Source organism: Cadophora gregata (genome assembly GCF_030347475.1).
Source record: "Cadophora gregata isolate MNR1 chromosome Unknown scaffold_10, whole genome shotgun sequence".
Lineage (NCBI taxonomy): Eukaryota > Fungi > Ascomycota > Leotiomycetes > Helotiales > Ploettnerulaceae > Cadophora > Cadophora gregata.
Genome location: NW_026695933.1, coordinates 1,183,020 through 1,210,414, shown reverse-complemented (window position 1 = coordinate 1,210,414; position 27,395 = coordinate 1,183,020). Strand labels below are relative to the sequence as shown.

The window sequence follows — 27,395 nt, the reverse complement described above, 5'->3', positions numbered from 1 at the left end:
TCGATTCGCTTCACCATTGCATCTTAAAACCCACCTATCGATGGAATTCAAGCCGTGATGTCGATAGTTGCTGAGTATGGACGATCGCATACCCCCATTGTGTTCCCGACGACTGACCTTTTTTTCAAAGCCAGGTTCGTCGCGTTGACAGCGCGCTAGATGGAGTTCTACACCTGGTACCACACTCGGCCAATGATGCCTTCTTTGCAGAGCAGAGCCATCCGATATCATACTCCCCTCGAATCGTGGAATTGCAGAGCATAGTGAAAGCTCTTTCAACGACTTCCTCCTCAAGCCCACTTCTATCATCATGGCGAATTTCCCAGCTTCTAGAGCGGGCAGCCCTTTCCGAGTTCGTGGCAGAGGACGAGCAGGATCCAATTACGAGTAGATATGAAGCTGAATTGGAGTGGCTGTTAGTGAGCAAAGCTACAGTACAGACTTATGGCCTGTTGATGAGCACACTGCTGGAGCAAACTATTCCTCTCAATAATGACATATGGTACTGGGATGAGGTGCTGGGATCATACACTTATTCGAGTCTATACACGGTCCAGACGTCGCCACTGAGATTCTGGGCGTGGTCGAAGGATATCTACAGCGACACAATAACCCGACTGGAAAGAGTTAGGGAATCTCCCTCCGACGCCATATCTGCGAGAGAAATTGGGACAAGCCTGACGGAGCAATGGAAGCAATTTTACGGGCTCGTCAAGGAGAGTATAAGAGACAGTTCTGTTGCGCATATTCAGCAACAGGTTCTGTCCCCTATTGCCCTCTGTAGGTCACAAGCCAGACACAATCAAGCGCGTTTACGACGACTTCGAGAGATGGGAGCAAGCGGTTTGGGTATGTTGATGGATGAAGGGATGAACTTCGAAGTCTCTGACGATAGATCTGATGTGGCCAAGACGGAGGAGGGTGATATGCAGGAATGGAAGTTTGTGGTGGAGAGAAGTGTTGCCTTGATGGATACTGTTCTACGAAATGTCACCACACTTGATACTGGCATCTCCGAATTCGAGGATAATGTCTTCGCGACTGTAGATGATGATCCAGAAATCACGACTCGAGAAACTACCCCGACAGAAGTGGCGAGACCCTCGAAGTTAGGCATGCGTCTTCAGCATATCCTCGAGATCCATATCCCGAATCATATTGCATCCTCTCAGAATCTCGCAGCAAGATATGGTCGTCCTTCAAAACTCATACGATACTGGTTGCCAGCAACCGCTCTGCTTTTGTCTTCGACAACTATTCTAAGGATTTTCGTCAATAGAAAGGCAGCAATCGTGGCTTGGATTAGAGACCTCGGTGCAACAACTCGGGATTTCTGGCTCAATTGGGTCGTTGAGCCTACGAAAAAGGTCATTGGTACGATACGTCATGACAAAGAGAGTGAGGTGGCTATCATGAGCAAAGAGAGCCTCAAGGGTGACCGAGAAAGCTTGGAACGAATGGTGGTCGATTTTGCAATGGACAATCCTCAGAGCTCGACTGGTGAGGTTTCTCTCAGTGAAACTCAAATAGCTGATATCAGAGCCAAGGTCAAGGAAGGCGATCTCACTCCAGTACTTCGAGCATATGAGAAGGATCTTCGGAAACCTTTTGTGGGTACTGTTCGTGGTGATCTTGTACGCACGCTGTTGATCCAGGTTCAAAAGACCAAAGTAGATGTTGAAGTTGCTCTAAGTGGTATTGATGCATTGCTCAAGAGCCAGGAGCTGGTGTTTGGATTTGTCGGTCTTACTCCCGGTATACTGGTCTGTTTTGCCACATTTCGCTACCTTGGAGGGGTGTTCGGAAGCAGGAGGGGGTTGAAGCAGGGCCAAAAGGCTGGACAGACGGTCAGGGTGCTTCGCAACATCGATCGCATCCTCACACTTGCCACCCCAACACACAACAACTTACTGTCATACAAAGACCACGGACTGCTGCTGTGCGAGGTTCATGTCCTGCGACAGCGAGCTCACAAGCTGTTCCCGAACAACGTTGAAAGGGAGTTCCTAGAAGATCTTTCTGATCTTGGAAACATCAATAGTGGAATTGGGCAGCAATTGAGAGTCCTCGAACGTATTCGATGGGGTTATGCCAAATGGCTGAGGTGAAACAAAATCATAAAAAGGTATCCATAGAGCGAAAGAATGTAAATATTCCTGGGCAGGGGTTCACTTGATCCCCTGCAGCGACTGCACGACTTTTCCACTGCAAAAATAAGTCATCGTTCACCTCTTCCCAGTCTGATCATTGTTGAAACTTCTGACACCTTCCTCCCTAAAGTCAATATTCTGAAACTCAAGTGAATGTCATCCCGTCATGCCACCGTCTGTTGATAAGTCCTGCCCGTTTGGGCAAGCGATACGGCGAAGAGCCGCTACTTGACCTCCTGAGCCAACAACCCTGTGTATACAGACCTCACCAAAACGCCCGCCCAAGACATACCACGATCACATCACCTTCACGAAGTTCGTAGGAAAGTAAGTGCGGATACAGAAGCGAGTACCCCTACATCCAAGTACCACCTGAATCACGGATCCAGTTGCGAACCCTTACCGCGCATCGTCATCGCTCTTGCCGCACCGCCTCCCACCAGGCTTCTCTTGCAACATCAGCGACTCCCCGCCGTACTACCCCACGGAACTGTGATCTTAGAAGGTCTTCGCTCCTACGACAAAGGAATATTTCACCTTGACCACTGCGCGACCAACTCCGAGATGGCTGGGACGCGTAATTATGACTTCCTGGTTCGCCTGTCCCTGCTGCGCTCTTGCATCACTGGTTGCTAATATATTCTACAGATCAAGCTCTTGCTGATCGGCGACTCTGGAGTCGGGAAATCATGTTGTTTGCTGCGGTTCAGTGAGGACTCCTTTACGCCATCCTTCATTACTACAATCGGCATCGACTTCAAGATCAGGACGATCGAGCTGGATGGCAAGAGGGTCAAGCTACAAATTTGGGACACGGCAGGACAAGAGAGATTCAGGACCATCACCACTGCTTATTACAGAGGTGCAATGGGGATACTACTGGTCTACGATGTTACTGATGAGCGTTCCTTCAACAGTATGCACCCCGCACCCTCTAACATCTCCACAATACCTAATGTATGCCTGCAGATATCCGAACCTGGTTCTCAAACGTTGAGCAACATGCGACAGAGGGGGTGAACAAGATCCTTATCGGAAACAAGTGTGATTGGGAAGACAGACGTGTGGTTTCTACGGAACGGGGACAGCAGTTGGCAGACGAGCTCGGCATCCCATTCCTCGAAGTCTCGGCAAAGAGCAACATCAACGTCGAGAAAGCTTTCTACAGTTTGGCGGCAGATATCAAGAAGAGAATTATCGATACGGCGAAAACAGATCAATCGACAAGCCAGGGTGTAGATGTTGGAGCACAAGGAAATGGAAATGGTTTGGGAGGCAAGTGCTGCTAGATAATGTGAGAACGGAAGGAAACGCATTTCGTTTGTTAAGAACAGATTATGGGGCGGAGTTTGGTCATATCATATGGTATTACAAATTGAAGGCAATTTTTGCCTATCCCGTTGAGGCTCGAGGTCAGAGAAGTGAGGCATGCGATGGATTAATGGAACGTAGTACTGTACATGTGAAAGTCAATTCAGTCTTGTGTTACCACAAGATCTCTGCATTAACTGTAGGGGGGGTATCATCCCCCGGCTGCGGTGATCTATCTGTAGGAAATGGCCGTCGATGCCACTCTCTGACAAATCTTCGTGCCTCATTGGAGTCTTTGAAGGATATCGTATATCTCGCTGGGCCACGATATCTCGACTTAGGGCGGCTATTACCCTCTTCGCTATCAACATCCTCCCCAGTAGACTGAGCATTCATCTCCAGCTTCACAATTGCTTCGCTCTTTGCTCCAGCAAGCTTCCAGTGCAGATTACGACGTTTGCCATCGTCCATAATCGCATTCTCCACTTCGTGATTTTTGATATCACCGCGGTCTGTACTGAACAGAATGATGTTCTGAGCCTTTTCCTGCCTGGTAACTAGGGGGGCCGGACCACCTGCATCGATCATCCACTGTAATCCTTTGCTATAAGGGGGCCGGAGTAATCTTAGTGAAAGTTTGCCGCCCGCAGGTACCAAAGTGAAATTCCGCAATATGGCGTCTACATCTTCTCCTTCCCGAAGCCGTGAGCGGCCGTAAGGTTTTGAGAAGAAATCGTTCGACTTTGACAATTCCAGCAGCCGCATAGTCTTGTCTAGGTATAGTCGTGCGGCCGCAATGCTCGAGAAAAGCAGAAAGTACTGGCCGAAGGGTTCAAGTGTAAGGTTATCGCGGGCAGGTATAACTAGTACATCTTAGCAGGAGGTATGAATGTCTGGTAGTAGAGCACATACCTTTAAGAATTCCATTCGTCCAACTTTCGATATGATTGCCCTTTGGTCCAACTCGGTAGAAGTCACTCTCCTCGAGCGTCTTGCTGCATGCCTTCAGAACAAGAATACTGACTCTACTTTGCTTCCCAACAGACCCCACCGACTTTGTATACCGATCCTGTGAGGCTACCTTTGGCGCTAAATTGGGCTGAACTCGTACACTACGTGTTCTTGTGTTCATTTCTGGGCTTGATGTATGTTTCTTCCTGTTTTCCTGGCGTACTTGCTCATGGTCACGGTCTCGCTCGTCTGCCTCTTTGCTTTCCACGGCCCAGTTGAATGCTGGTAGCTTCTCCAGTCTCTCCCTGGCTTTCTTCTCCCTCCTCTGCCGCGCGACTGCCTCCTCTGGAAAAAGCTCTTCGAACAGTGACAACGTATTTGGGTTCGTCTGCGGTTCCTGGACAATGTATTGTGAATCGCTCGTCTCCCTCAAGTGTGGGGAACTGGACATTGCGCCTGTCCCGTTCCCACCATCTGGTGGCTTCAATGGGGAGCATTGACTGGAGCCATTGCTGTCGTTGTTTCGCCCTAATAATTTGTGGTTTTGCCGTTGGTGGTCTTCCTCTAACCAGCTGGAGCCATGAACAGGCTGTTCAATGGCTTGGGGCTCGACTGGTTTCTTCTTCGCCGGTCCCTGAGATAAATCGAGTCCATGTTCGCTCTTGGAAATCTTGAGATTCAATCTCCTGACATTAGACCACTGCAGCCTTCGCAATTGCCTCTTGGTCAGCTGCCGGCTTGTACAATCGTTGTAATCGTCTTGAGCTCCATCCGCGTAATCTGATTTATGAGCCCGTTGTGCAGCTTTTGCTAATTGTCTCGTGGTCCATGCTGGCAACAAGAACTGCGGAGGCAGCAAGCGCGTCAACAGCATCAATGTTCGCCAGTGGCACGTTGTTGGCACTGCAATGTAATGGTGATGTGAAGTAACTTGGGGCGAGCGTGAACGTGGGCATGCTCTGAGAGCTTCAACTTGGCGAGGCGAGGCGACGGAGCAAGCTTCCTGCAAGGCTGCACAAAATTATTTTTCAACAAAACTTTTATGTTTCCACAACCACCAACGATGCGAATTAATTTCAAATCCACCAACTCACCATGTCGAAGATTCAGGATGCGCAGAAGACCTTGGAGGTCAAGATTCGACCCTTTGCCAATCAGAACTTCAAAGACCGCCCTGATCAAAACGGAGTGTCACGTGTATATCTTTCAAGCACAGCACTCTCCGAGCTGAATCTCAAGCCCGGGATGCTCTGTCATATATGGAAGAAAGATGAGCTTGAGCATGAGAAAAAAGAAGCTATTGCTTGGCTTACTACAGAAAAGAGTACTAATAAAAAAGTCATATACATGTCGAAGACTTTCCAAGATGTGTGCGACTTCAAGCTAGCGGATGATTTGCTCATATCTGGTGCCGGTGTTTTGGGCATAGCAGGATCGATTTTTTTGCGAGACATCACTCAGCAAGAGTCTGCTGATACTTTAGATATAGAGGATGAGGACAGACCTCATTGGGAATGGTTTCTTCGAGAAAATCTTGGTACGTTGCGCACTGTCTCATACTCTGGTTCATTTGGAGATTTCTTCAGAGTGGAGACACATTAGGATCTAGAATTTGTATTTTACATGCAAATAACCAAAGAAATAACGGCGAAATTCATCCTCATTACAAAGAATCATCACTATTCGACTGCCCAAGCATAGCTAACAACCCTTAGGTCGTGCGGAGGTGATTTTCCCTGGCATGGTGCTCAAGAACATTTCCCTCAGAGGACCTAAACGAGATTTCATTGTTGACTTTATCAATGGGAAACCGGCCGGTCTGGGCAAGTACGACTCAACCACTGCCGTCAAGATATCGAGTCGGATTGAAGCCCCAGCGCAATATGAGGTCAGTAGACCCTCAGCACGCCTCGAAGTTGTCGATATTGCCGGCATCGATCAAGCGCTCAAGAAACTTAACCGTTTCCTGACCAACTTCGACCGACAATTTAAATTCACTTGGGCACAGAGATCGTGTGCCGTGTTACTACATGGCGGCCATGGAACAGGGAAGACCTATCTACTCAATAAGATACTCAACACTGGCTGGAGCAACAATGTTCTTCGTCTCGATGGCGATGCCAAAATCTCGAATGTTCGGTCGACTTTCAGAGATGCTAAGCTTAGCCAACCCAGCATCATTGTCATTGATGACCTTGAATCTCTGGTGTCAAAAGAGGATGTCATGTCTATCAGCATGGCAAAAGCTTTTGGTGAAGAGCTCGACATCCTCGCACAAAGCCATTCTGGAAGCTCATTACCACGAGTACTGGTCATTGCAACTGCACTCAATTCGAGCAATATTCCAATTTCACTCAAGAAGAGAGGCCGGTTCCGAACAGAGATCTCGCTGCCCATACCTGATGTAGCTGCTCGAAAGGCTATTCTTAAATCTCTCGAGCCACCAATTCACCCTGATACTCGCGAAGAGACGCTGAACAAGCTTGGCGACCGAACACATGCCTACACAGCAGAAGATTTGGTGGCTCTACTGGATGCTGCATGTGAGCTTGCTGAGGAAAAGGCCGAAACAGTCAGGGAAGAGAATGAGCAGGGCTTTTACCTCGCACAGGAAGATATTGAGCAGGCTCTACTTCTAGTCCGACCAACAGCTATGCACGACATTACACTTCAACCGCCAAGTGTCCGCTGGGACGAGATTGGAGGACAAGATAGTGTGAAGAATGCCCTTCGTCGTGCTGTTGAAACCCCTCTACTGGTAAGTATTCGCCTACTATGCTGAAAATATCTCTAACCGTTTCCAGAATCCGGAACGTATGAAGCGAGTTGGGGCTTCGCCAAAAAAGGGGCTCCTTCTGTACGGTCCGCCTGGATGTTCAAAGACCTTGAGTGCCCAGGCCATGGCAACAGAAGTTGGATTCAATTTCTTTGCCGTCAAAGGAGCCGAGTTACTGAATATGTATGTCGGCGAATCTGAGCGAGCAGTTCGCGATGTGTTCGCGCGAGCACGAGCAGCCAGCCCCAGTATCATATTCTTCGATGAAATTGAATCGATAGGAAGCAAGAGGAGTGGACGAAATAATGGTGTCAATGTTCTCACCACATTGCTGAATGAAATGGACGGTATCGAGACATTGAAAGGTGTTACTGTCCTTGCTGCCACCAACCAGCCTCAAGCTCTCGACCTCGCTTTACTACGACCAGGACGATTCGACAAGCTACTCTACGTAGCACCACCCGATCTAGAAGGCCGAAAAGAAATCCTTCGGGTCAGAAAACGGACCATGGACATGGCGGATGATGTTGACATTTCTAGGCTTGCTGAGCTGACGGACGGCTATTCTGGTGCTGAGCTGGTGGGCATCTGTCAAACTGCTTGTGATGATGTAATGGAGAAGTGCGAGAAGACCGGAGAGGAATTACAGGTGCATATGGATGACTTTTTGAATGCCATTAAGTTGGTTAAGAAGCAGATTACGCCGAAGCTTATTGAAGGATATGAGAAGTGGGCAGCTGGCGCAAGAGGGGATACGGACTAGACGAGCACAAATCATTTCAGCGGTGCTTGCTGTCAGAACGGGATTTTCCAGATATCAGAGAAGACATCGACATATAATGTTTGATTTATTGAGCTGCTCCGAGAATCAGAGGGCTTTGGGGTACAGAATGCCAGGCGGGATAAAGGACCTGCTTCCTACCAGTGTTGCACCCGCTTTCGAGACAAATTTTGGAACACTTATTTCCAGCATTCTGGAACAGCCCTATGCAGCATATTTCCAAGCAGACCTTGAGAGATTACAACTTCGGACTTGCGGTGAAGTCAAAATTTCACTTAGGTTCTGCATTTCATGCTAGGTCTTGACTACCTACCGGCAGCACCACTTCCAGATCAGTCACTTTAGCAGTCGAATCTAGACCCCTTGATTAGCAAAGTAACATAACTTTCAATTACGAGAAGAATTGCCCTATCCTGATATCGTAAGCAAAATATGCTACCTTTCAACTGTGTTCCAAAGTCTAGAATACGGGGGGATTCATGGCGATAGAGAAGACAGGAGAAGATAAAGTCGATGTTTCCAAGAAGTTCCTATCACTGGTCAAAGACAACACTTTATACAAAAGCAAAGAGATGAGAGGTTAAAAGAGCCAAATGGAACTCAGAAAGCAGACTGACCTGGTAGGAATAAACACCAGACAGTAAGACTTTCCGCCACAGCGTATAAGTTTCTAATGAAGCTTGAAACCGTAAACCGATTAATGCAATTGTCAATGTCCTCCAGCCTCAATTTTCTAACTGCGATCTTGACCCCGACGGCATCTGGCGGCTCAGTACCCTCAACTGATTCTATAAACTTGAATATGGGTTCATTCTCTCCCTCCTCTCAGTGCTCATCATCCACGTAACTTTCTCTTACCCAACCCTTCCGCCAGGCCACTACCTCCCGGGACCGATTATTCCGCATTTATACCGCACGTGTCCACAAAGGTAAATACGGTAGTGACTCCGGGACGTATAATACCGAAGGTAGGTTTGTACGGCAGAAGTTTGAGGATATCTATGTGAAATTGGTAGTGGTGATAAGCAGGGCATAGCATTTGGGGAGTTTTGGACATATCCGGAGGACAAAGACTTTATGCTGATCTAGTCGGATGGGGAGCTGCGAATTTTGACTGAGAGTATTTGATCTACTCGCTACATTGGTTTGGTTTCTGCTATGATATGACTGATGACTGATGTAGCGATTACAACATATGTTCTATTGTGGTCGGAGGATAGGAGGATGAAGAAGGGTGATATCAGGCGGATTTACGATGGCAGTCTGTTCCTCGAGATTGCTGCTAGAGGAAAGAAGTTGGGTGTAAAGGGAATACTTAACGGCTCTTTAGCTGTCATGTCTAGTGGTGCTAAAGATGAAGATATTGTTTGTTGTTGTTGTGGTAAGTAAGCGAGGCCCTCTAATTCTGTCGTTGGAGGTACACCTAAAAACATTCACCGTGAGAGGCTTCGAAGCAATATAGCCACAATCTTTTAGCCACTGACGCTGCTACCGTCTTCTATACACACCAGCCATCCAACTTGCTCTCAGCAAGGCCAATCCCCACGCCATTCCCAGACTGTCCCAAATCACATTCAGCTTGCTCCCACCAACCTCTTTCCACCCAATTTGTACCTCTGCAACCCGAATCCCGGGCGTGGTACCAATTTGCTCCCCATTTTTGCCAGTAATGATTCCTGGCGGCGCACTCTCAGCGAGCATCAACATCTCAACGTCGAAGATCCAGCCTTCAGCATGCATGTAAGGAACAATATGGGGCAGAGCGGCCCGAGAGAATAGTTTGAAGCCGCACTGAGTATCACGAATTCGTGATGTAGCTGGAGGGGTGAGGATCTTGAGCAGCGCATGGAAGGAGTGCATCAGCACATTTCGTATAGCAGAACGCTGTATTCACTTAGTGACATTCGGACCAGAAAGCTTCATGATTCCTCACCTTGACAACCGCTTCACTACCCACAAGGTGGGATCTGCTTCCTACTGCAACAGCACGGTTTGGCTGATCAGCTACCGCTTTGCACCCCTCTACCAGTTTTGCAAGGTCTGCAAAAGCAGAAGCTCCATCCGCATCTGCAAACACCGCAAAAGCACCTCTCACGTGTCTTAATCCATGAGTGACAGCCCCTCCTTTGCCTCTATTCTCCTTCAATTTACAAATTCGCAACACATCATGTAGCTTGTGTTTCCTAGAAAATGCGAGCGCAACCTCCACGGTGTTATCTCTACTCCCGTCATCTACAAGCAGAATCTCGTAGCCACCCATACCACTCGCATCGCCTTGGGAAGCTCCCTTGGCTTTTGGTGTACGTCCGTATTCTGCATCCAAAAATGGTACTGCTTCCTCTAACATAATCTCAAGCCGTTCTTCTTCATTGTATGCGGGTATCACTACACTCATTTCCAGTTGTGCTTCTTCAATATCGCCAGTGTGCTTCTCTGAGAAATCCTTTATGTTCTCTGCCTCCTTTCGGTGGGATAGCCATTCGTCGTGCCAGCATGGGAGAGAAATTGGGCCTGTGGTTGATCCATCCGGGGCAGTAGTTATGTATGTCTTCTCTGAAGAAAACGGAGGTCGCGGAGTAGGTGCTAGTATATATACCGCAGCATATATCTGAGCGCTGGGTCAGCTTGAATATTGTCATACGAGGGAGCGGGCTGCCTACCGAAGTCAGAACAGTGACAGCCGTTGTAATTGCTAAAATGAGGAGAATTGGTAAAGGGGTCTGTTCGAAATTCTCATAGATGATCCAGAGCAGTTTCTGCGGAAGTTGGAGAAGTGCATCCATGGCTGGAAAACGCAAAGAATGAGCGACTTGGTGGTTCGGACTTTTATGAAATGCGCAAGAAATGATCGAATGTCAACATTGGATGTACCTGGCACATAATACATGTGGCTACCGACTAAATACACATAGTCCGAATTCAACTGAAACTGGTACAGGTGAAAGTGGAGAAAGACGTCGTTGTCGGCGCAGTCGTGTTTCTCTAAGACGAATTGTGAACACGATTCAGACGAGGCCAGCTCGGCGGGTAGTTTTAGCGTTCCCGGGAGGCTGAAAATGATGTGGCTTACGAGGCTACATGGCGAGGCTGAGGCTGTGCTTGCTTCCTATGTTTTCGCGCTTCTTTCTGTGTCAGTTTTTCGCTGCTTGAAACACGTATTCATCAATTACCCGACCTTGGTGCCGAAAGTAAAGGATCCATATAAAGACCTACAATGTTGACATCCACTTGATGAATGCCAAGCTTATATTCGCTTAGAAGAATCCACCCCAAGTCCACAGCAAACAAAAATAGAGAATTTCCACAAGACATCCAAATACCTGTTGCCGTCGCCCTTGAGATGATTGAACCATGGTCAAAAGTCATCAGTGACAAAAAATTGTGTTTTGACCGACGCAGGGATCGCTGGAGGAAGGTTAGAACACATTGCTGCCATGTCGTATTTCGAGAGTACTCACAACCTGCAATCTCTTGATTCGTAGTCAAGCGCCTTGCCATTGGGCCAGTCGGCCTTCAATATATCCCCTGCAGTCCTATCTGGATACTTATCCTCAGAGGACTTTCGTTGTGGGTCATTTTGGCAAGAGACTGCGGAGTCAGTTGCCCATAGTCAGCATTCTCAATTCTCGGCCTGCAAGACATGGTCTCGATATCCATTCATCTGGATACTATCTTCGACATCATCTACCAACCACAAGTCCATGAAAAAGTACAAGAGAGACCCCATTGATTCATCGAGAGCTTCCTTGGAAGCCTCAACCCATTTCGTTCACGGCACAAAACCTACCGTTCTTCTGTCACAAAGCCTTCAGGATCACGGTGTCAGACTCTTAACAAACTCAACCGGCCGCAATGACAACAGAAACTCACCTCAACATTATACCTGCTACTGCGGTCATGAAAAAAGGGTGTCGATAAAGCTATGACACCACATAACATGTCACTTCGAGCAAGTAGTCATCCGAGGGTATCACGGAAGGACTTCATTCCCCAAAGCGCAATATGACAGCTGTGCTTATCAAATGTTCATTGAGTCTGTGTCATGAGACACTGGCGGTATCTTTATCTGCATCATCTGTCGTGTCCCTAGCCACCCATCTATAATACACGTAACAAGCAAATCCGTGATCGTGATGATAAGATGCTCCGTCTCACTAGTTTAAAGTCCCATAGCCAAGCAACAGCCAGATGAAAATGGGCATCTCATAATAACAACTTCACTCGACCATAACTCCATACACCTTCCTTGCAAGACGCCGCCCTCTTTGCTGAGTTTGATGCCCTCTTTGCTGAGTTTGATACTCTCTCAACTTGTTGCAAATGAACATGACTTTTTCAGTTACCGCCGTCTCCTCCTGGACTATCGCCACCGGTTTTGATAGCTGTTGATAGGCTGATAGCAATCTTGTTCTTGCCACCGGTAGCCCCGTTCTGACTGTTGTTGAAGCTCTTTTTCCTTCTTAGCACACTGCTTGTATTTGATGCCACTGAGCTAGAAGAATTTCGACGCTTCGGATGCGTAAGCTTACTCATCTCGTCGTCATCTTCTTCCTCGCGGCGGCGTTTTTCTGAGATCTTCTCTGGAGGAGAGGGGGTGGAAGAAGATAGGGGAGTAGATACACCATTGCTGCTGTCCTTTGCCGATAGGGTGGGTGGTGTGTTCTCGTCCGTCTCCTCAAGTATTCCAGCGGACAGATCGGTCTCCATGTTATCGTTCTCCTCATCAGAATTGTAGTCAACCAGAGGCTTTGACGCAGGTGATGCACCATTGACAGCCGGTCGACTAGGTGATGCCTTAATGGCCACATCGTCTTCATCATCTGATGTGTTGAAGTACTCTTCCTCTTGGGCGTCGAGATCCTTGATTCCTTCCCACCTGGTCCCTCTGCCCGTTTCTGGTCGTTTTGGGGTATCTTCCTCGGTATCTAAAAATGAACTCTCCAAGTTCGAAGCAAAACCCTGGGTCTGGTCATATCGGATGATATAGTTGTTGAAGGTGTCGACGTATGTGATCTTTGCCAACTTCTCCCTGTAATTTTCAACTAAATGACTAATGATGTTCTTGATGTTTTCCCTCTTGATGAAATCGAAAAACTCCAAGCAGGCTGAGTTCAAGAGATTATCACGCGGCATTGTCTCGATCACCAGGTCCAATATTGGCTCGAACAGCTTCCCCTGGGTCATCTGTTGATTATAAAATTCGTCTTGCAGACCAATCAGATTACGGAAGAATTTAAGTGCGGCTGCTAGCGTATTAGCATTGAACGATGGTTGAGGCTTGCATTACTTACTTAGACGCAGATACTTCTCTGGACTCTTGAGAAGCTGCGCAATTCGTTGACCCAACTTCTCTGAGAGAACGAAGTACTTGCTGTGATGAGTGTGTTGTCTGACGAAGAAGCAAAGTATCTCGATGAGATAGATGAATAGGGATACTTGATGAACGCTGAAATCCATGTTTTCTCGATCTTTCAAGTCTACCAGAGGCTTAAACAGCTTCTTGGCGGAATCATCATAGAAATCCTTTACAAACTCAGCTTGCTGAGGATCAGGCTGTGGTCGCATCCTGCCTGGAATGTCTCCATTGCCTCTAGACATATTGTCGAGCGGGCCATTCTGTGAGCCTGGGTCAAGCAAAACTTTGATTGCATCGGCGATTTGTGCTTTGACTCCGAGGTCCGCTTCCACAAGGAGGAGATCAATCAAAGAGTCTGTGAGAGGTGTCTGTTTCTCATTGATTTGACGAAAGATAGTCTGGCGTATCATTTGTGGATCATGATCGATCATGGAGACCAAAACGTCCGTGGCTCCCACTCGAACGCCAACATCGCTGTGGCGAAGAGCGAAGTTAATTACTGATAATAGTCCATGCCCAAGGAAGTTATTGTAGAGCTGTTGTCTAGTGGGTTGTTGAATATTCTTGGCAATGGCACAACATTGTTGAATGAACAGTACGGCCTCTTTCTTCCGCTCCTGATCCGTTTCCTGTGGCCCGAATACTCCAAAAAGCTCCTTGAGAAAAGCGGGATTCGTTTGTAAGTGACCAACGATATCGACCTGGTTGAAGAAGATTGAAGAATTGAGCACAGAGAAAGTAGGATCATCCAGAATCCGAGCCAGTACAACATCCTTCAGATACTGTAGTCGGTATGTGGCGTGGATCTTCTTCCGGATAGTTTCATCGTCGATATGCACGACCTCCTTGTATCTCCCTTCCTTGCTCAACCAATGCCGATGATTTGCTTTGTGACTGGGAAAGTCTGGATCATATTCCAAGGCTCCCACCACACCAAGAATAAGCTCGTCCGAAACTACAAGGTCCATGATGTTTGGGTCGTTGAGCAAGATCACCGTCTTCATGATATTGCACAGCCGGTGAAGACTCGGCAAATCTTCCATATCCTCGGCCATTTCCACCAAAGGTATCAACTTTGAAATGTAGTCTTCATTGAGGACGTACTTCATTAATGCCTCCCGTCCTTGGGGCGAAGCGTGTAGGCTTCGCACTTGTGATTCGATTTCCGCGAGATTGCCTAGGCCGGGATTGGGGAGAGAGAGGGTGTTGCTGAAAGGATCAGTAGAAATATCGTCCGATAAGGCATCATCTTTTGGTCTAGTTAGTAATGAGCAGAAGAAGGTTGTTGTGCTGCACGTACCAGGTCCTGCGATCGCAAGCAACTGTTGTTGGATATTATGGATGAATTTCCTGTCGTCGTATCAGCAATGAATATTGGGTCGCCTGCTCTCAAGAAGATATTTAGACGCACCAGATAGCAGCACAGCCGTCTCCCTCCTGGAAGCTGAGGGCCATATCAATGGAGGTTGTTGTTTCGGTCCATACTATGAGCGTATCTGGAGGAGAATCAGCATCGACCCACAACCAAGCCTTCCCAATCATGTGTACCTTGTTGCTTTTGGAACGAATCCTCCTTGCAGATGCGAGTTTCTAAAAGAATCTTATCTGGTTCATCTTCCGACTGCACAAGCACGCGAGGTTCTTCTTGACGGGTTGCTTCATTCTGTAGGAAAGGAGTCAGCACGGTATCCACAGCCTGATGATTCAAGGTCATAGCCAGAGCGCATGCACCTAGTGCGGTAACAAGGAAAGGACTGGCGTACAAAGATGAATGAAGCAACGCAGAAGCCTGTGCCTCGATCGAACCAGTCGTTGTTCTTCAGCTCATAAACCTTCACTCTCTTCTTGTCATTCGGCGGGTTAGGCACCGCTTGTGCCATCATCAGAGGTTGTAGTTCCCCCTCAAGATTTCCCGCAGAGTAGTCTTCGGAGGATGGTGTAATGTCTATCGTCGCCGCAAGAGTTTCGGTGGTGATCGTCGCCACGGTTGTGATTTTGCGATTTGCGCCGTACCGATCGCGCGCGTCTCTTCGAAAGGCAGGGGGGCGGGTGGTGGAAGATCTGATTAGGGTGAGGCGGACGCGGCTCTATTCACTCCTCCGTTGTCGTTGTGCGCGAGTCGCCGTATTGTTCTCACGCTGCTGCTGCTGCCGACCCCGAATTGTTGGACGTTCGTTGTGTCCCTTGGCTGGGCTTGATTCTGACGAGAACTGGATGGTGATCTTGCGCTCACGGGGCAGCCTTCACTAGCGTGAAATTGGGTCGAGATCAGATTAGCGGATGGCGGCGGCGCTCAGCTCAATCAACTCATCGTGCCCATACCACAATGCATCGGCATCGGCTCCATGGCAATTCAGCGAGGCCATCCAATTCGGTTTCTTAAGTGACCTCTAACCTCTACCTTAATGATATTACTACGTCTGCCACTTCCCCCGTCACTCCTCCTCTTCCATTCCCACGTCACTCAGTTGGCATCACGTGCCTATACAAGTGAAGCGCTTGGGCCTGCCTTTCTGGTGGAGCAACCTAGGCTATTTTGGGCACATTGATTGGTCGTAGCACGAGCCTCGGCGAGAGCTCGAGGAATTTCGTCATTCGTTTCAGATATGATAGGTATGAGCTTAAACGATCCTTCGCTTCCATAACATGAACATCAACAATGACGACCGGTCGTCATATTGGATTATGTTAAGTTTATATTGGATCTCCGGTCTGTCATTGCTCGATTTCCCTGCTCTATTTTCCGCAAAATCGTAGCGAGCCGTCCAGCTGGACCTTTTGTCATGGGTGAGAGAAGAAAGTTTTCCATGCATGTACAGAAGGGTTGACCCTGGCTCAAAAAATCAACATCTTTCCAGAAGATGGTCGTTCTCTTAGTTTGACTTTGAAAAAACAGGCAACTTGGCAGCAGATCAAAAACATTGACTGCCCAGAGTGGCTAGGGTTTTCTTCCAAGTGCTGGGACAACCTCAGACTTCAGAAAGTCTCTCCTAGCATCAGACAATCTCGCAAGCAGGTACTTCAATGCACGAGTCCTTAACCATGTAGCATTGGGCATTGGGCGTTTCCCTTGGGCCCCCTTGGGGGCCCGATATCAAAAATAATGACCTTGGAGATTCACTTTACTTTGGAAACCTCTACCCCAAGCTTCTATTTGCTCGGTCAATGCCAGCTCTGATCGAAGAGTTGTTATAATCCAGTCGTTATTTGAATTTTGTATATTCAGGTATCTCGAAAAGTGATTGAGCGATTCTTTGGGTTATTCTATTGGAGAGAGAGTAAACCTCCGCCGGATACTGCCAAGATATCGTGGATGGAGAGTGCATACTTTACTTTCGCAACCCCTCGCTGAGGTTGAGGAGGGCTTCTCGCCCTACGAACCATGATCCATTCATCGTCGGGCGCCTTGTCGCTGCGTTATCGATTGAGAACAGGCGACATTGCATTCTTCTCTTCGGAACTGGCATTCTTTCAAACAGAACAAATCCTCTCATGTTGACATTTCGTCATGAGGTTGGATTAAGCGAGAGAATCTCGTTGAACGATGTCACAATCGCCTGCATATATTGCAGTCTTGCTGGATGCTCCCAGTCATTCTTCCACATAACCAAAATATAGAAAAGTGTATTGACGATGCTAGCAACGTAGGCTGCACATCTTCCTCCTCGTTTGTCAGATCAGTTACTAAGTCAAATGTCATGGTTCAATTAGAGTTTACCTTCACCAACTCAGCTCTAACCAGAAGCTAAAGCATTATGGGAAGACGAGACAAAAGTTCGGGATAAGTGTACCGAGCTACTCATTCAGGTGGAGTCTCTAGGAGGGCTTTTGGCTCATGTTCAACTCAGAAATCCGAGATGGCGATGGCTGTTTTGGTCATCTTAGGAAGTTTCGACGACAGGACCAGAGCTTGCAAACAAGTTTACCTACCACTCATTGGAAGCCGAGCGAAAGAGAAGCGAGGAAATTGACATAGTTACCGTTGACGATATTACGAGAATGATGGTAATTCTGGCAAGGTAGAGCCAAATCCAGTGCACTCAAGCTAACCAGTCTACCCAGACAAACTTTCATCGACGATTCCTGCAAAGACCGCGAAACAAAGCTATCGCTAAGCTCCCCTTACTGGATAGGAGCACCGCACTCTGACCCAGATGTCACCCATGCCGGCGGACAAATTGATATAAGCAAGAGACCAGTAACGCTCACACAATGAACATCTGTTGTGAAGACCTCTAGGTCCGTATTGTTCCGCACAGAGAAGCGCAGGATCGATATCTCAAATGTGGCGAAACATGTTATCATTAGCTCTGGCGACACTTGTCATTGAGATTACACGCCTGTGCCAGGTGTAACAACTCTCTCCAAATATAGACGATGTGGAAAGGAGATAATGATAGCCAGAGAAGAGTCGAAGGCAAGAGTCGAAGGACTTGGACCTATCTGAACCGAGGCTTGGATGGAGGTAGAAGCATCAGAGATGCTTATGAACACTGCCAAGAAGACGCGAGAAGGCCAATCTGATATATTGGATTCTTCGTGTATGCACAGCAGGGCATGCCCAGTCCTCACCTCAGAGACTGATGCCGAGGCAAATAGCAAAAGCTTGAAATGCTTTCCGGCATGAAGTGCGTCGAAATGCAGAAGAAGACGGAAGCGTTTCCGAATATTCCAATGTGGCTTGCGGAACCGTCCATTTTCGAACTGCCTGCATGAGGTGTGGATGATGCATTTGCATATGTAGGACAGGCTGTTCGTGCAGCAGGCCATGCTTTCTTGTCTTCAAATGTGGGTAGCTGAAGCAAATATGCCGATTATGCCCAAGGTCCTTCGATTGCACCACAGCATGCGGCGCACAGGATTGTGATGGGGGCGTCGTCAATGTGAGACTCAAATTCGACCCTGAAGAGCTTATCCATTCGCTTGCGCGGGAGGTCTTACAGTCCCCCACTCACCCTGAAATTCCCGATACGATAGGTTTCTGGACCTGACAATCCGTCTTTCTTACCGAAGAGCTCCTAAAGATCCCAATTCGTGCAGGTGGTTCTTGAAATCTCAATCAAGTTTGATGTTTGTGCAATTCAATTCTGAGCGAACCTCATCCAGCCGATCTCGACCACAGCCCGTTGAAAATTGTCGATGAAGAAAACGAAATGGTCCAGGCGGAAACAAAGTGCACTGAAAGACGAGTGTAGATCTCGGCGAGACGCTGCATCCCTGGGTAGATCACCAGGAAATCGATAGAGAATCGGCGGGCACCCCAGCAAGATTTTGTTTGATCAATGATCACCAACCAGGCTGGCATGCTTACAAAAGGAAGCGATTCCGCTGTGTGCTGCACATCGCAGAAGAAAGGAGAGACAACTTATGCAAGCGGTCAAGAGATAAGGAGAGGATAGCTGAGATAGACATCGGAAACTGATAGATACCCTGGAGCGTGAACACTCGATTTGGAGCGTTCGGAAAAGGAGGGTACCTATTCGGTACTTGTGCAGAGTCCTTTTTGGACGAGCAATGAAGATCCATTGCAGAAAGAGTGTTACAGCTGAGCATATGACGTTCTTCCAGCGCAACTCCAAGCAAACGGGAACACAGCGTTGCAGGAGGTTTCGTCTTGTCTTGGCTCTGAACCCGTCTTGACTATCAACTTGACAAGCTTCAAGCTGCAGTCATCCGGTCGGAACAGACATTGGATTTACGCAGGGGGCCCTGGCATACTTCGTAGAGCCATACCAAAATAATTCTGTATAAAAAACAGATGGATAGGAACATCACAATCGGGCTGGCTTCCGGGGCTGGGCTGACAGATTGTCAGGGGCAGCAAAGTCTAGTGGCAGCCATCAATTGGAAGTTTGGAGACGCCGAGCCTCCTCGTTCGAGAAGGACCACTTAACAGCTTGTTTCTTAAGCCTCCTTTGCTGCCGCAGACTCGATGCGGAACGAGACAATATTGGTTTAAGGAGTATGTCGCGATCGTCCAGGGTCCAGACGCCTGGCAGCGGCCCTATCAGATTCCTGCTGGAGGCGAACAGTCACTGGAAGGTCATCCCAACCTCAACGGGAATGATTTTGGATGGATGCGTTGAACGTTCAAGAGAGAGAAACTTGACCTCTGACGGTGGAGTCTCTCCCCCGAGACTCTCCTGCAGATCTTTGCAATACGGACTCGACATTTCGACAGCGAGAGCGCGCATGCCTGTCTCCCTGTCCTGTCTCATTAATATAATTCACAAACGCGAGTTCGAGTTACATAAGGTTTCTGCTAGCCCAGCAGGCTGACACCTCACGAGCCTCCCGAGCCTCCATCAGTGCTTGATCCAACGCTACTGGCGGGAGGGGAGGGATATCAATAGTGGCCAAATATAATAATGTTCCCGCGCTTCTTATCGTGAGACATATATTTAGGTTTGGACTTTTAACTTTGACCCAGAGTGGATTAGCAACAATCAGCCCAGGCGCTCGGAAAAGTCAAACTCAGCCATGTGTTTCAATTGAAGGATACGGGGAATAGGGGAATCAGGACGTTTACAGCTTTATGAAGACCTCCTTCGTACCCCACAGTACTTTCGTGGATATTATTTACCGTTCCCTGACGCTGAGCCAATCCTTCGAACTTCATGGCTAAACAAAGTTCCGAGCTGGATGATGCGATTAGCTGAGCTTTGATGTATACGGGCCTTACCATCCATCCATCTGCAGGTTTCGGTGCCACGCAGGCTCCCATGCCAGGGGATATGATAGTGGGCCCACGATCTGCTGGCATGGGCATTATTGCCAGCCCCGTGGAGTGGATGAATGGACATCCGACCCTGCTACAGTATGTACTGTATGATGTTGAGATACAGAGGTTCCTGGCCTGGGTACAGGAAGAGATTCCCATGTAGTCTGCTCTGCTCCTCAGGAAATCCATTGACAGCACTCCGTGCCTCGTACGACTGCCTGTACGACTGCCTGTACAGGGAGGAGGAGGACTTAGTACTTACTGGCAGCCCATTGAACGTAGCCCACTGGAAGCGAGCATCCTCATCCCACATGTTCGCCACACGAGATTGCGTACCCTGTTGTGCTTCGCTGTACTGTACTGTACTGTACTGTACTGTATTCAGGTGAGATGTATTTCCAGACGAGGCACGGGATTTGTGTCCTCGCCTAGGTGTTATCTTACTGTACGAACGAAAGTACTGTACTTCGTACTTTACTTCGTACTCATCTCCTCACCTCGCTCCGGTGCAAGTCAGACCCGCTGTCGTGCCCTGGTCCTTTCGTTATCAGTTGGCAGTTGCCGGGACCAGGATGTGTGCCAGCCAGAATCCAACGTCCCGTCAAAAGAAAAATCACCGCCCAGCCGGGCACCGCACACCACCATCCAACACACCGATATCCACTCCACTTAGTACTCCACGGCACACTCCAGTCCAACGTTACGGACGAAGCTATTCCTGATGGAGGCCTTCGCTCAATGGACCAGTCCTGTTTTACCGTGTAATATTTTTTTTTTAATCGTATTCCGACTGTCGCTGGGGCTGCCAGTGCAAGCCCAGCTTCAGCTGAGAGGCACGGAGGAAAGCATCGAGCTATATGCATGAGCGCCTCGTATCCCTTTGGTTTGAACCCAATACCCATTATTGCAGGCTCAGGCTCCCACTTGACTCTTGAAAGGTACCGTACGGTAGGTAGGCTTACTTACACTACAACAGTCCCCCTCTCATGTGCACTTCCTTTCCCACCGCACCGCACCGCACCGCGCTTCCTTCTTCCTCTTCTTCCTCTTCCTCTTCCTCTTCCTCTTCCTCTTCCTCTTCCTCTTCCTCTTCCTCTTCCTCCTCCTCATCCCCATCATAATATTTCAAATTCACTACCCTTTCACAGATTCTTAGTACGCCAAGGTGCCAATTCTTCAACCAAAAGCGACTAAATCACTGTCCTGTCAATCTGTCCACTATTCAGAACGAAATCATTGTCAAGCACAGGTAACTCAGTTGGTGGTTTTCGTTTGCTGCTGGTGTTAAACTGTCCAGTAAGTACGAGTTGGGACTATTCTCCATGGAGCAGCACTAACAACCTCGTCCCAGACTATCGCCAGCCGTCTGGCACAGCGCCGGTCTTCCGCCCTTGTCTAAACTAGACTCCCGCAAACCTCGCTGATCACTACTTAGTGAGGCAGTCGGTCAGTCAAGAAGCCAATTAAACAAGTGCGGCCCGATATATATATTCCAAGGTCCTGCAGAGTCAAGGCCCGCAAAAGCCTCAGCAGCCTAGATACGAGCGGGTCAACGTGAACGTCAGAGCTAAGGAGAGCGGTTCAAATACATCGGCGCCCCCAACCGTTTTCCATCATTCCAGACGTCAATTACAACAACAACCCACAAACATGTCAATCTTTTCGAAGCTCAAGGCCTCGAAGAAGGCAGCAAAGGAGCACAAGGCGGCGGAAAAGCAGAAGGATCCAGAGGCAGCTGTCGTTGTTCCCTACAAACATACACCTACCCATGCTGCTGTTGATGCCTTGAGCGGAGCCCCCTCAAGTTGGTCGAGAGATGATAGGTCTAGGATCAAAGCACAGCATAAGAGAAGGAGCGAGATGGTCATGAGCAGAACCCCAAGCTCTCTCTCCCAAATGTCATACATGAACCCAGGAGCTAGCTCCAGCTCCCAGGCACCGCCACCAATGCCACGGAATTCCAGTTACAGCAGCTTCAATCCAACTTGGTTCGATAAGACTGACGGTGTGATCGACTCGAGGCAGAACAAATATAGACCTCACCGAGGTCATTCATATCACGACTCGGGCCTTGGACCCAGCCCATTGGGAAGTAATGGTCAATCCAAAGGTACTTCCTCCACCAACTCGGAACAAGCATCGAATCCTCTCAATGCATTTCAATCACATCTGGACAATCGACTGACTTCAGATGCAGAAACATCCCCAGTGGTCAGCTCTGGTAACAGCACCAGCTCGAACAACTCTTCCGACAACCTCGAGATTGCCGGTTTCAAAAGACCACCTGTCTCAGAGAATCAAATCACACGTGGCGAGAATGGCAAACCTCAGGGAACTGTGTTTGCTGAGCAAGACATCTTTGATCGACTGCACACCAGTACACAAAGAAAATTAGGCGAAGCTCCACTTCACGATACTCTACCAGCACCGAAGCCCAGGACTCCTACCATGGTGGCGCCAGTTCCTGAGATTAAGCAGAAGAAGCAAAGATGGAGTCTCCTCGGCAAGAAAAACAACGCCGCTGTCGCATCGTGATCCCTCGATGCAGGAACCCTACCATTTTTGGACGTATGATCCATGAAATTCGGTAGGATGCAGCATGTGGGTGGTTGTTTTACCGAAATAGTGGAAGACCTGGATCACAATATGCGAAGCCGGGAGCACGCATACCCGCATACCCGCACATCATACTTTCAGCCTGCATACAACATTGTTTTTCTTTCGCGTTCGAAATTTGGCAAACGCAGCTTCACAAACGCATCATTTCTTAGCCGACTGACGGACGGACCGCCGATAATTTCCTTTGTCTCATCATAATGTTTTTTGGAGTCTTGCTCAGGCGACTCTTCTTGATTTTTCTAGCGCCACGAGTTTTCTCTCCTGTCTCATGGACACAAGCTGTTCCACCACCACACCTTTGTGTATCAAAGGGGAGGAGGAGTCTGTTGCCTTGCAACTGGTAACGGACGAGTACAAGGGAGTTACTGGATTGGGACGGCTTTTGACATGTTACTTTTGCGCGGAGTTATCTTAGATGGCTGGACTACAGAACAACGGATTTTTTTTATTTTTCTGGGATTGGCTTTCGATTCGGTTTCTGGAGATGGCAATGCAATGCGTTAATGTGGCTGGATATAAGACAGGGTGGGCAGGGACTGGAATTGGATTGGTATTGGACATTATGATTGCTGCTTGCTAGCAAGACCACTCCGGGTACACGAGAGTGCGAGAGTGGTCACAACATGTGCATATACAACCCCCACACAAACAGGATAAAAAGTATCTTTTGTACGATCTTGATCAGCGGTCTACCTCTCATTCTGATCTGATTTGATCTTCATGCTGTGCTCGCTAACTACTGTATCTCTTAATTTGACAGCACACCGAGCAATTGTGCCTTGCAGATATCCCAAAGCGCTGCCCCAGTGCTCGGTACCACAGGGCGAGCTGATCATTCGAATCTAGATCAGAATCAGATCCCCCGCAGTGAGAAGTGACAATGCATTGGATTCTAGGGTACAACAGACCAGCCTCCCTTACATGCCGAGCCAATTACCTCCACAATTGAACCAACCCCTCAACACAAGACAGTATGGCATTTCCAGAACACCAAGGACGCCACACAACATGCATTTCCACCTATCTAGCCCTACGTTATCCGATATGCGTAATCAACCCTAATTTATCGAGCCGATTGATCGGTTGTCCTCTAAATAATTAGCTCCCACTAAGTATCGTCAACCTCTTGGCAAATCCCGGCGCAACACAGAGCATGTGGGTCAGTGGCCGTTTAAGGCTCGACAAGATCTATGGTTTCTTGAGAGAGTGCTTGGCCTATCTACTTCAGGCAGGTAGGAACGTTCTTGCAGATGTGTGAATGTGGTGCAGTATTTCGATGTGTCAAAGCCAAGGAGAACATCTTCCCTCGTTCACGCGAGATCTTGTAAGTAAGCCCTTGGCTCCATGTTTAGTAGTTGCACCACGGAAGTGAGATCCGAGTAATCTATTGACTAGGAAGTCACAAATTTGACATTACCGTCTCTCTCTACTCGCATATGAAGCAAAATGCAGAATGTTCCTCCTCTTTTAAAATGACGATTGTTTCCCCACTTGGACTATAGACGATTACTTTTCAGTGCAACAGCTGAGTCTAGTGTGGAGACTCCCGGCGATGATGAGCACATATCTAGAATTTTTCTTCCACATAGCCAAGGATTCTCCATTCCAGTGGCAGTTCTGAGCGAATATCTCGTTTTCTCGGGACCGGTTCAGATCACACAACGTGGAGCTGGGCAAGCTCCAGCTCGTCATATCTTGTCTAGAAGAAAAGTTTGCAGTAAACTTCCAGTTAGGGTACCAGAATGAGGGTTGTCTGGTAGACTTAAAGACTAGAATCTGGAAAAGTGGAGAGACTTGGATCTCGATGCTTGGCTAGTACTCCACTTGCGGATGGCCCCGGTTGTGGGTACTATTGTGGATGTGTAGATGAAGATTGACGACATCTTTAGTAGGATGGTCCGTTACTATTCATTTCAAGATATGATCCATAAGTTTGAAGCTCCACTGCATGTAAGCGAAGAGTCAGATGGCTCCTTCGACCATTCTTCCCCGTCATAGGTATTCTTTCATCTTGGTAATCTAGTCCAGCTGCGTTCTTTTCCAAGTTTCACCCACTCACCATGTTACCTCATCTTTGTTTTCAAGCTTCAACCAGGTTTTGTGTGACAGCTCTCTGCCACGTGCTGTGAAGCCGATTTCGCTTAGGATGGAATGTAAGTCACTCTTTTCATCATTTCCAACCATGTAGACTTCATATTTCTATTCTGTGACCTTTTTCACCTCGAAGCATTTATCATTGTTGAGTTAAATGACTTTTATTCCTTTGTGGCTGCACATTCACCAATCAACTTCATTGGCACACGGGAATACAAATGAGGATAACAATGCACCTCAGAGCCAAGTAAGACGTCCAGTATTACCTTTGGAACAAGAGACAAATCACGAATCGGAACATTTCTTGTATCCCTCGGTAGAGTCGGTGATGGCTTGGAATCGATGCCGCAAAATCATTCCAGGACTAGAATTCGACCATATACTTCCACCCAGAGGAAAGAGACATGGTCTGCTTGTCGTGGGTTTGTATTGCTACGGTCATCATGAAGAATGAGATATTTGATCCAGTCGATGTCAGTGCTGTTGTTGACATGAGGCTAAGCGAGAACGTGGTGAGTATATTGAAAGACGGCATTGGCCTCAGCATTCCTGATTGACATGTTCATTCTCAAACATCCTCTGTTGTGGGAAACGTGGTCTAGATAGAAGTGTCGCTTTGCTTTCTTCCGGCTGAGATGCCATTAATGTATGGGATGAATACATTCAGTCAAGTTATGCTCTCGGGCCACAAGAAGCGATGTTGAGGGCTGAAGGGAAAACTTCAAGGCCCAAAAGGTCTTCTGAAGCCACGCAGCTAGCTTCACAAGCTCTTTTTCTCGACCAAGAGCCCTAGCTCAGCCTGATATCCCAGAGCCCACTCAGCAGCCGACTTCATTGCATCATCTGTCAACACTTTCGGGACATACCCAAGTCTCTCCTTCGCCTTTGTGGGATCGAAAGTTCGATTCAAGCACACCCACTCCAGTTTTCGTCTCCTCAAAAGCTATTTGATGTTACTTAGAACCTGTTGTGACTTCAAGACCAAAGCGATCGTGCTTACCTGTGGCTGCTTGAATCCAAACGAGAAGATGAAATAAACCCACTCGAGAACGAACGCAACAGCCATCAAGATGGAAGCAGGGACGACCTTGGAGTCTTCGACTTTTTGATTGTAACCAGCGTAGACCCACAATTTTCTCCGCAACTCCCAATAGGACATTGGGTTGTCGTCCGTGATGAAGAACCCCTCCCCATCGACTTTAGGTGCATCGGGGTTGGCGATGCCAGTGAGTAGAGCGCTCATGGCAAGGATGTGAGCGTGTGCTGTATTCTCGACCTATTTGGAATTAGTGGATATTCAGTGACTTGGAAAAAGTACAATCGTACAGCGAGGAAGTCTGCGCGTTTAGTGCCATTTCCAATTTGGTAGTGATGCTGACCAAGTCGGAGAGCCTCGAAAATCTGCCACACGAGCGTCATATCCCCAGCTCCGTACATGCCTCCAATTCGAAGACAGCAGGTGCGTAGACCACCTTCATTGCTAGGTTCTCGACTGTTTGCTAGGAGAACCTACGGAACATCAGTCCAATTACTCGTGACACAGCAAAGGTATGGAGGCTTACCATAGTATCAGCAATGCCTTTCGTACCAGAATAAGGATCAAATCTGCTGATACTCATCTGGACTTCGGAACTTGTCGCATCCTCCGTTGCCATATACGACTCTTTTCGCCTCAAGATCGTAGCCGAGGACGTGTAAATAAAGACCTCAACCGAGCTTTCCTCCTTGGCACACTCCAACAAATTTGCCGTCCCATCCACATTTACTTTCTTGAGTAATGCCGCATCATCAGGTTCATGTGTTAGAATGGCGCTTGACAGAGCAGAGGCGGTATGTATAATGACCTGGGCATGATCGTACAGATGACGTGTCGAACTTGGGCAAGCGAGGTTATGTCGCATGTGTGGTACATAACCCCATCATAGCGATTTCGATCGGTGTTGATGTCAATGACGGAGATCTCGGGGTGGTGTGAGAGAGTATTCTTCTTCTCGAGGAGGGACTTGACAATATGGTGGCCGAGGAAACCGCATCCACCGACTACAAGGACTGCTCTGGATGACTGTGACATTTGGGCAGGAGCCATTCTGAGTGGTAAAGGTGGATGTAGAATGATGGGATTTTCAAGATCGAACGGAAGCTGATTTCGAGATGCAGCTAAGAGAGATGCAGAGAGAGATAGGGGAGGAAGCTTCCCAGCGTCAAGCTTCATGATGTTGAGCTACCAAGAGGAAAGTGAATTTAAATAGACAGACACCCATGCGACACTACCCTCACTGTGGCAAAATTGACAGAGGTGAGATTTTGATGCCAATGTATTCATCCGAAACGAAATGGAACAGGAGGCTAGCAGACCTCGTACATACGCGTCGAATGAGACATATCTGTCCGTGTTGGCAGCTACTACGCGTGCACGCGAGGATTTGCTGGATGGTCTGGTTCAGTATTCATTACGGAAAGTGGATGAACTACCAGGACTGGTATGGTAGGGAATGAAGATAGACTTGCATACATACCGGCAGCATTGCAGGACGTAAGTCACTATATCTTGCTTCATCTTCAATATTTACGTTTATCCATGTTGCATTTCGCTTATGCACCGATTGCAATGTAAGTGCGGAACCCGTGATCATTCG

At 48.0% G+C, this 27,395-nt stretch overlaps 8 protein-coding genes across 8 annotated transcripts; 4 read left to right on the top strand and 4 right to left on the bottom strand.

Moving 5' to 3' along the window:
* Positions 1-57: 57 nt before the first annotated feature.
* On the top strand, positions 58-2,108 carry NCA2 (Nuclear control of ATPase protein 2; the record flags this gene model as incomplete). Its single annotated transcript, XM_058494967.1, has 2 exons — positions 58-74; positions 131-2,108. 2 exons carry the CDS (start codon positions 58-60, stop codon positions 2,106-2,108), a joined length of 1,995 nt encoding a protein of 664 aa, XP_058355277.1.
* A 606-nt stretch (positions 2,109-2,714) lies between these two features.
* Positions 2,715-3,439, top strand: SEC4 (GTP-binding protein; the record flags this gene model as incomplete). Its single annotated transcript, XM_058494966.1, has 3 exons — positions 2,715-2,744; positions 2,799-3,066; positions 3,120-3,439. 3 exons carry the CDS (start codon positions 2,715-2,717, stop codon positions 3,437-3,439), a joined length of 618 nt encoding a protein of 205 aa, XP_058355276.1.
* A 196-nt stretch (positions 3,440-3,635) lies between these two features.
* Positions 3,636-5,286, bottom strand: ONS95_001752 (uncharacterized protein; the record flags this gene model as incomplete). Its single annotated transcript, XM_058494965.1, has 2 exons — positions 3,636-4,324; positions 4,374-5,286. 2 exons carry the CDS (start codon positions 5,284-5,286, stop codon positions 3,636-3,638), a joined length of 1,602 nt encoding a protein of 533 aa, XP_058355275.1.
* Positions 5,287-5,507: 221 nt separating this feature from the next.
* Positions 5,508-7,951, top strand: AFG2 (AAA+-type ATPase; the record flags this gene model as incomplete). Its single annotated transcript, XM_058494964.1, has 3 exons — positions 5,508-5,949; positions 6,128-7,170; positions 7,217-7,951. The coding sequence occupies 3 exons, from the start codon at positions 5,508-5,510 to the stop codon at positions 7,949-7,951; spliced, it is 2,220 nt and encodes a 739-aa protein (XP_058355274.1).
* A 1,506-nt stretch (positions 7,952-9,457) lies between these two features.
* ALG5 (dolichyl-phosphate beta-glucosyltransferase) lies at positions 9,458-10,752 on the bottom strand (the record flags this gene model as incomplete). Its single annotated transcript, XM_058494963.1, has 3 exons — positions 9,458-9,853; positions 9,903-10,577; positions 10,630-10,752. The coding sequence occupies 3 exons, from the start codon at positions 10,750-10,752 to the stop codon at positions 9,458-9,460; spliced, it is 1,194 nt and encodes a 397-aa protein (XP_058355273.1).
* Positions 10,753-12,304: 1,552 nt separating this feature from the next.
* On the bottom strand, positions 12,305-14,434 carry PSY2 (Platinum sensitivity protein; the record flags this gene model as incomplete). Its single annotated transcript, XM_058494962.1, has 2 exons — positions 12,305-13,212; positions 13,261-14,434. The coding sequence occupies 2 exons, from the start codon at positions 14,432-14,434 to the stop codon at positions 12,305-12,307; spliced, it is 2,082 nt and encodes a 693-aa protein (XP_058355272.1).
* A 6,107-nt stretch (positions 14,435-20,541) lies between these two features.
* ONS95_001748 (uncharacterized protein) lies at positions 20,542-22,581 on the top strand (the record flags this gene model as incomplete). The annotated part of the gene is made up of 2 exons (XM_058494961.1): positions 20,542-22,156; positions 22,244-22,581. The coding sequence occupies exons 1-2, from the start codon at positions 21,697-21,699 to the stop codon at positions 22,579-22,581; spliced, it is 798 nt and encodes a 265-aa protein (XP_058355271.1). The 5' UTR covers positions 20,542-21,696.
* A 2,938-nt stretch (positions 22,582-25,519) lies between these two features.
* On the bottom strand, positions 25,520-26,971 carry ERG26_1 (erg26, C-3 sterol dehydrogenase; the record flags this gene model as incomplete). The annotated part of the gene is made up of 5 exons (XM_058494960.1): positions 25,520-25,702; positions 25,760-26,035; positions 26,086-26,268; positions 26,322-26,524; positions 26,620-26,971. 5 exons carry the CDS (start codon positions 26,969-26,971, stop codon positions 25,520-25,522), a joined length of 1,197 nt encoding a protein of 398 aa, XP_058355270.1.
* Between the last annotated feature and the right edge of the window lie 424 nt (positions 26,972-27,395).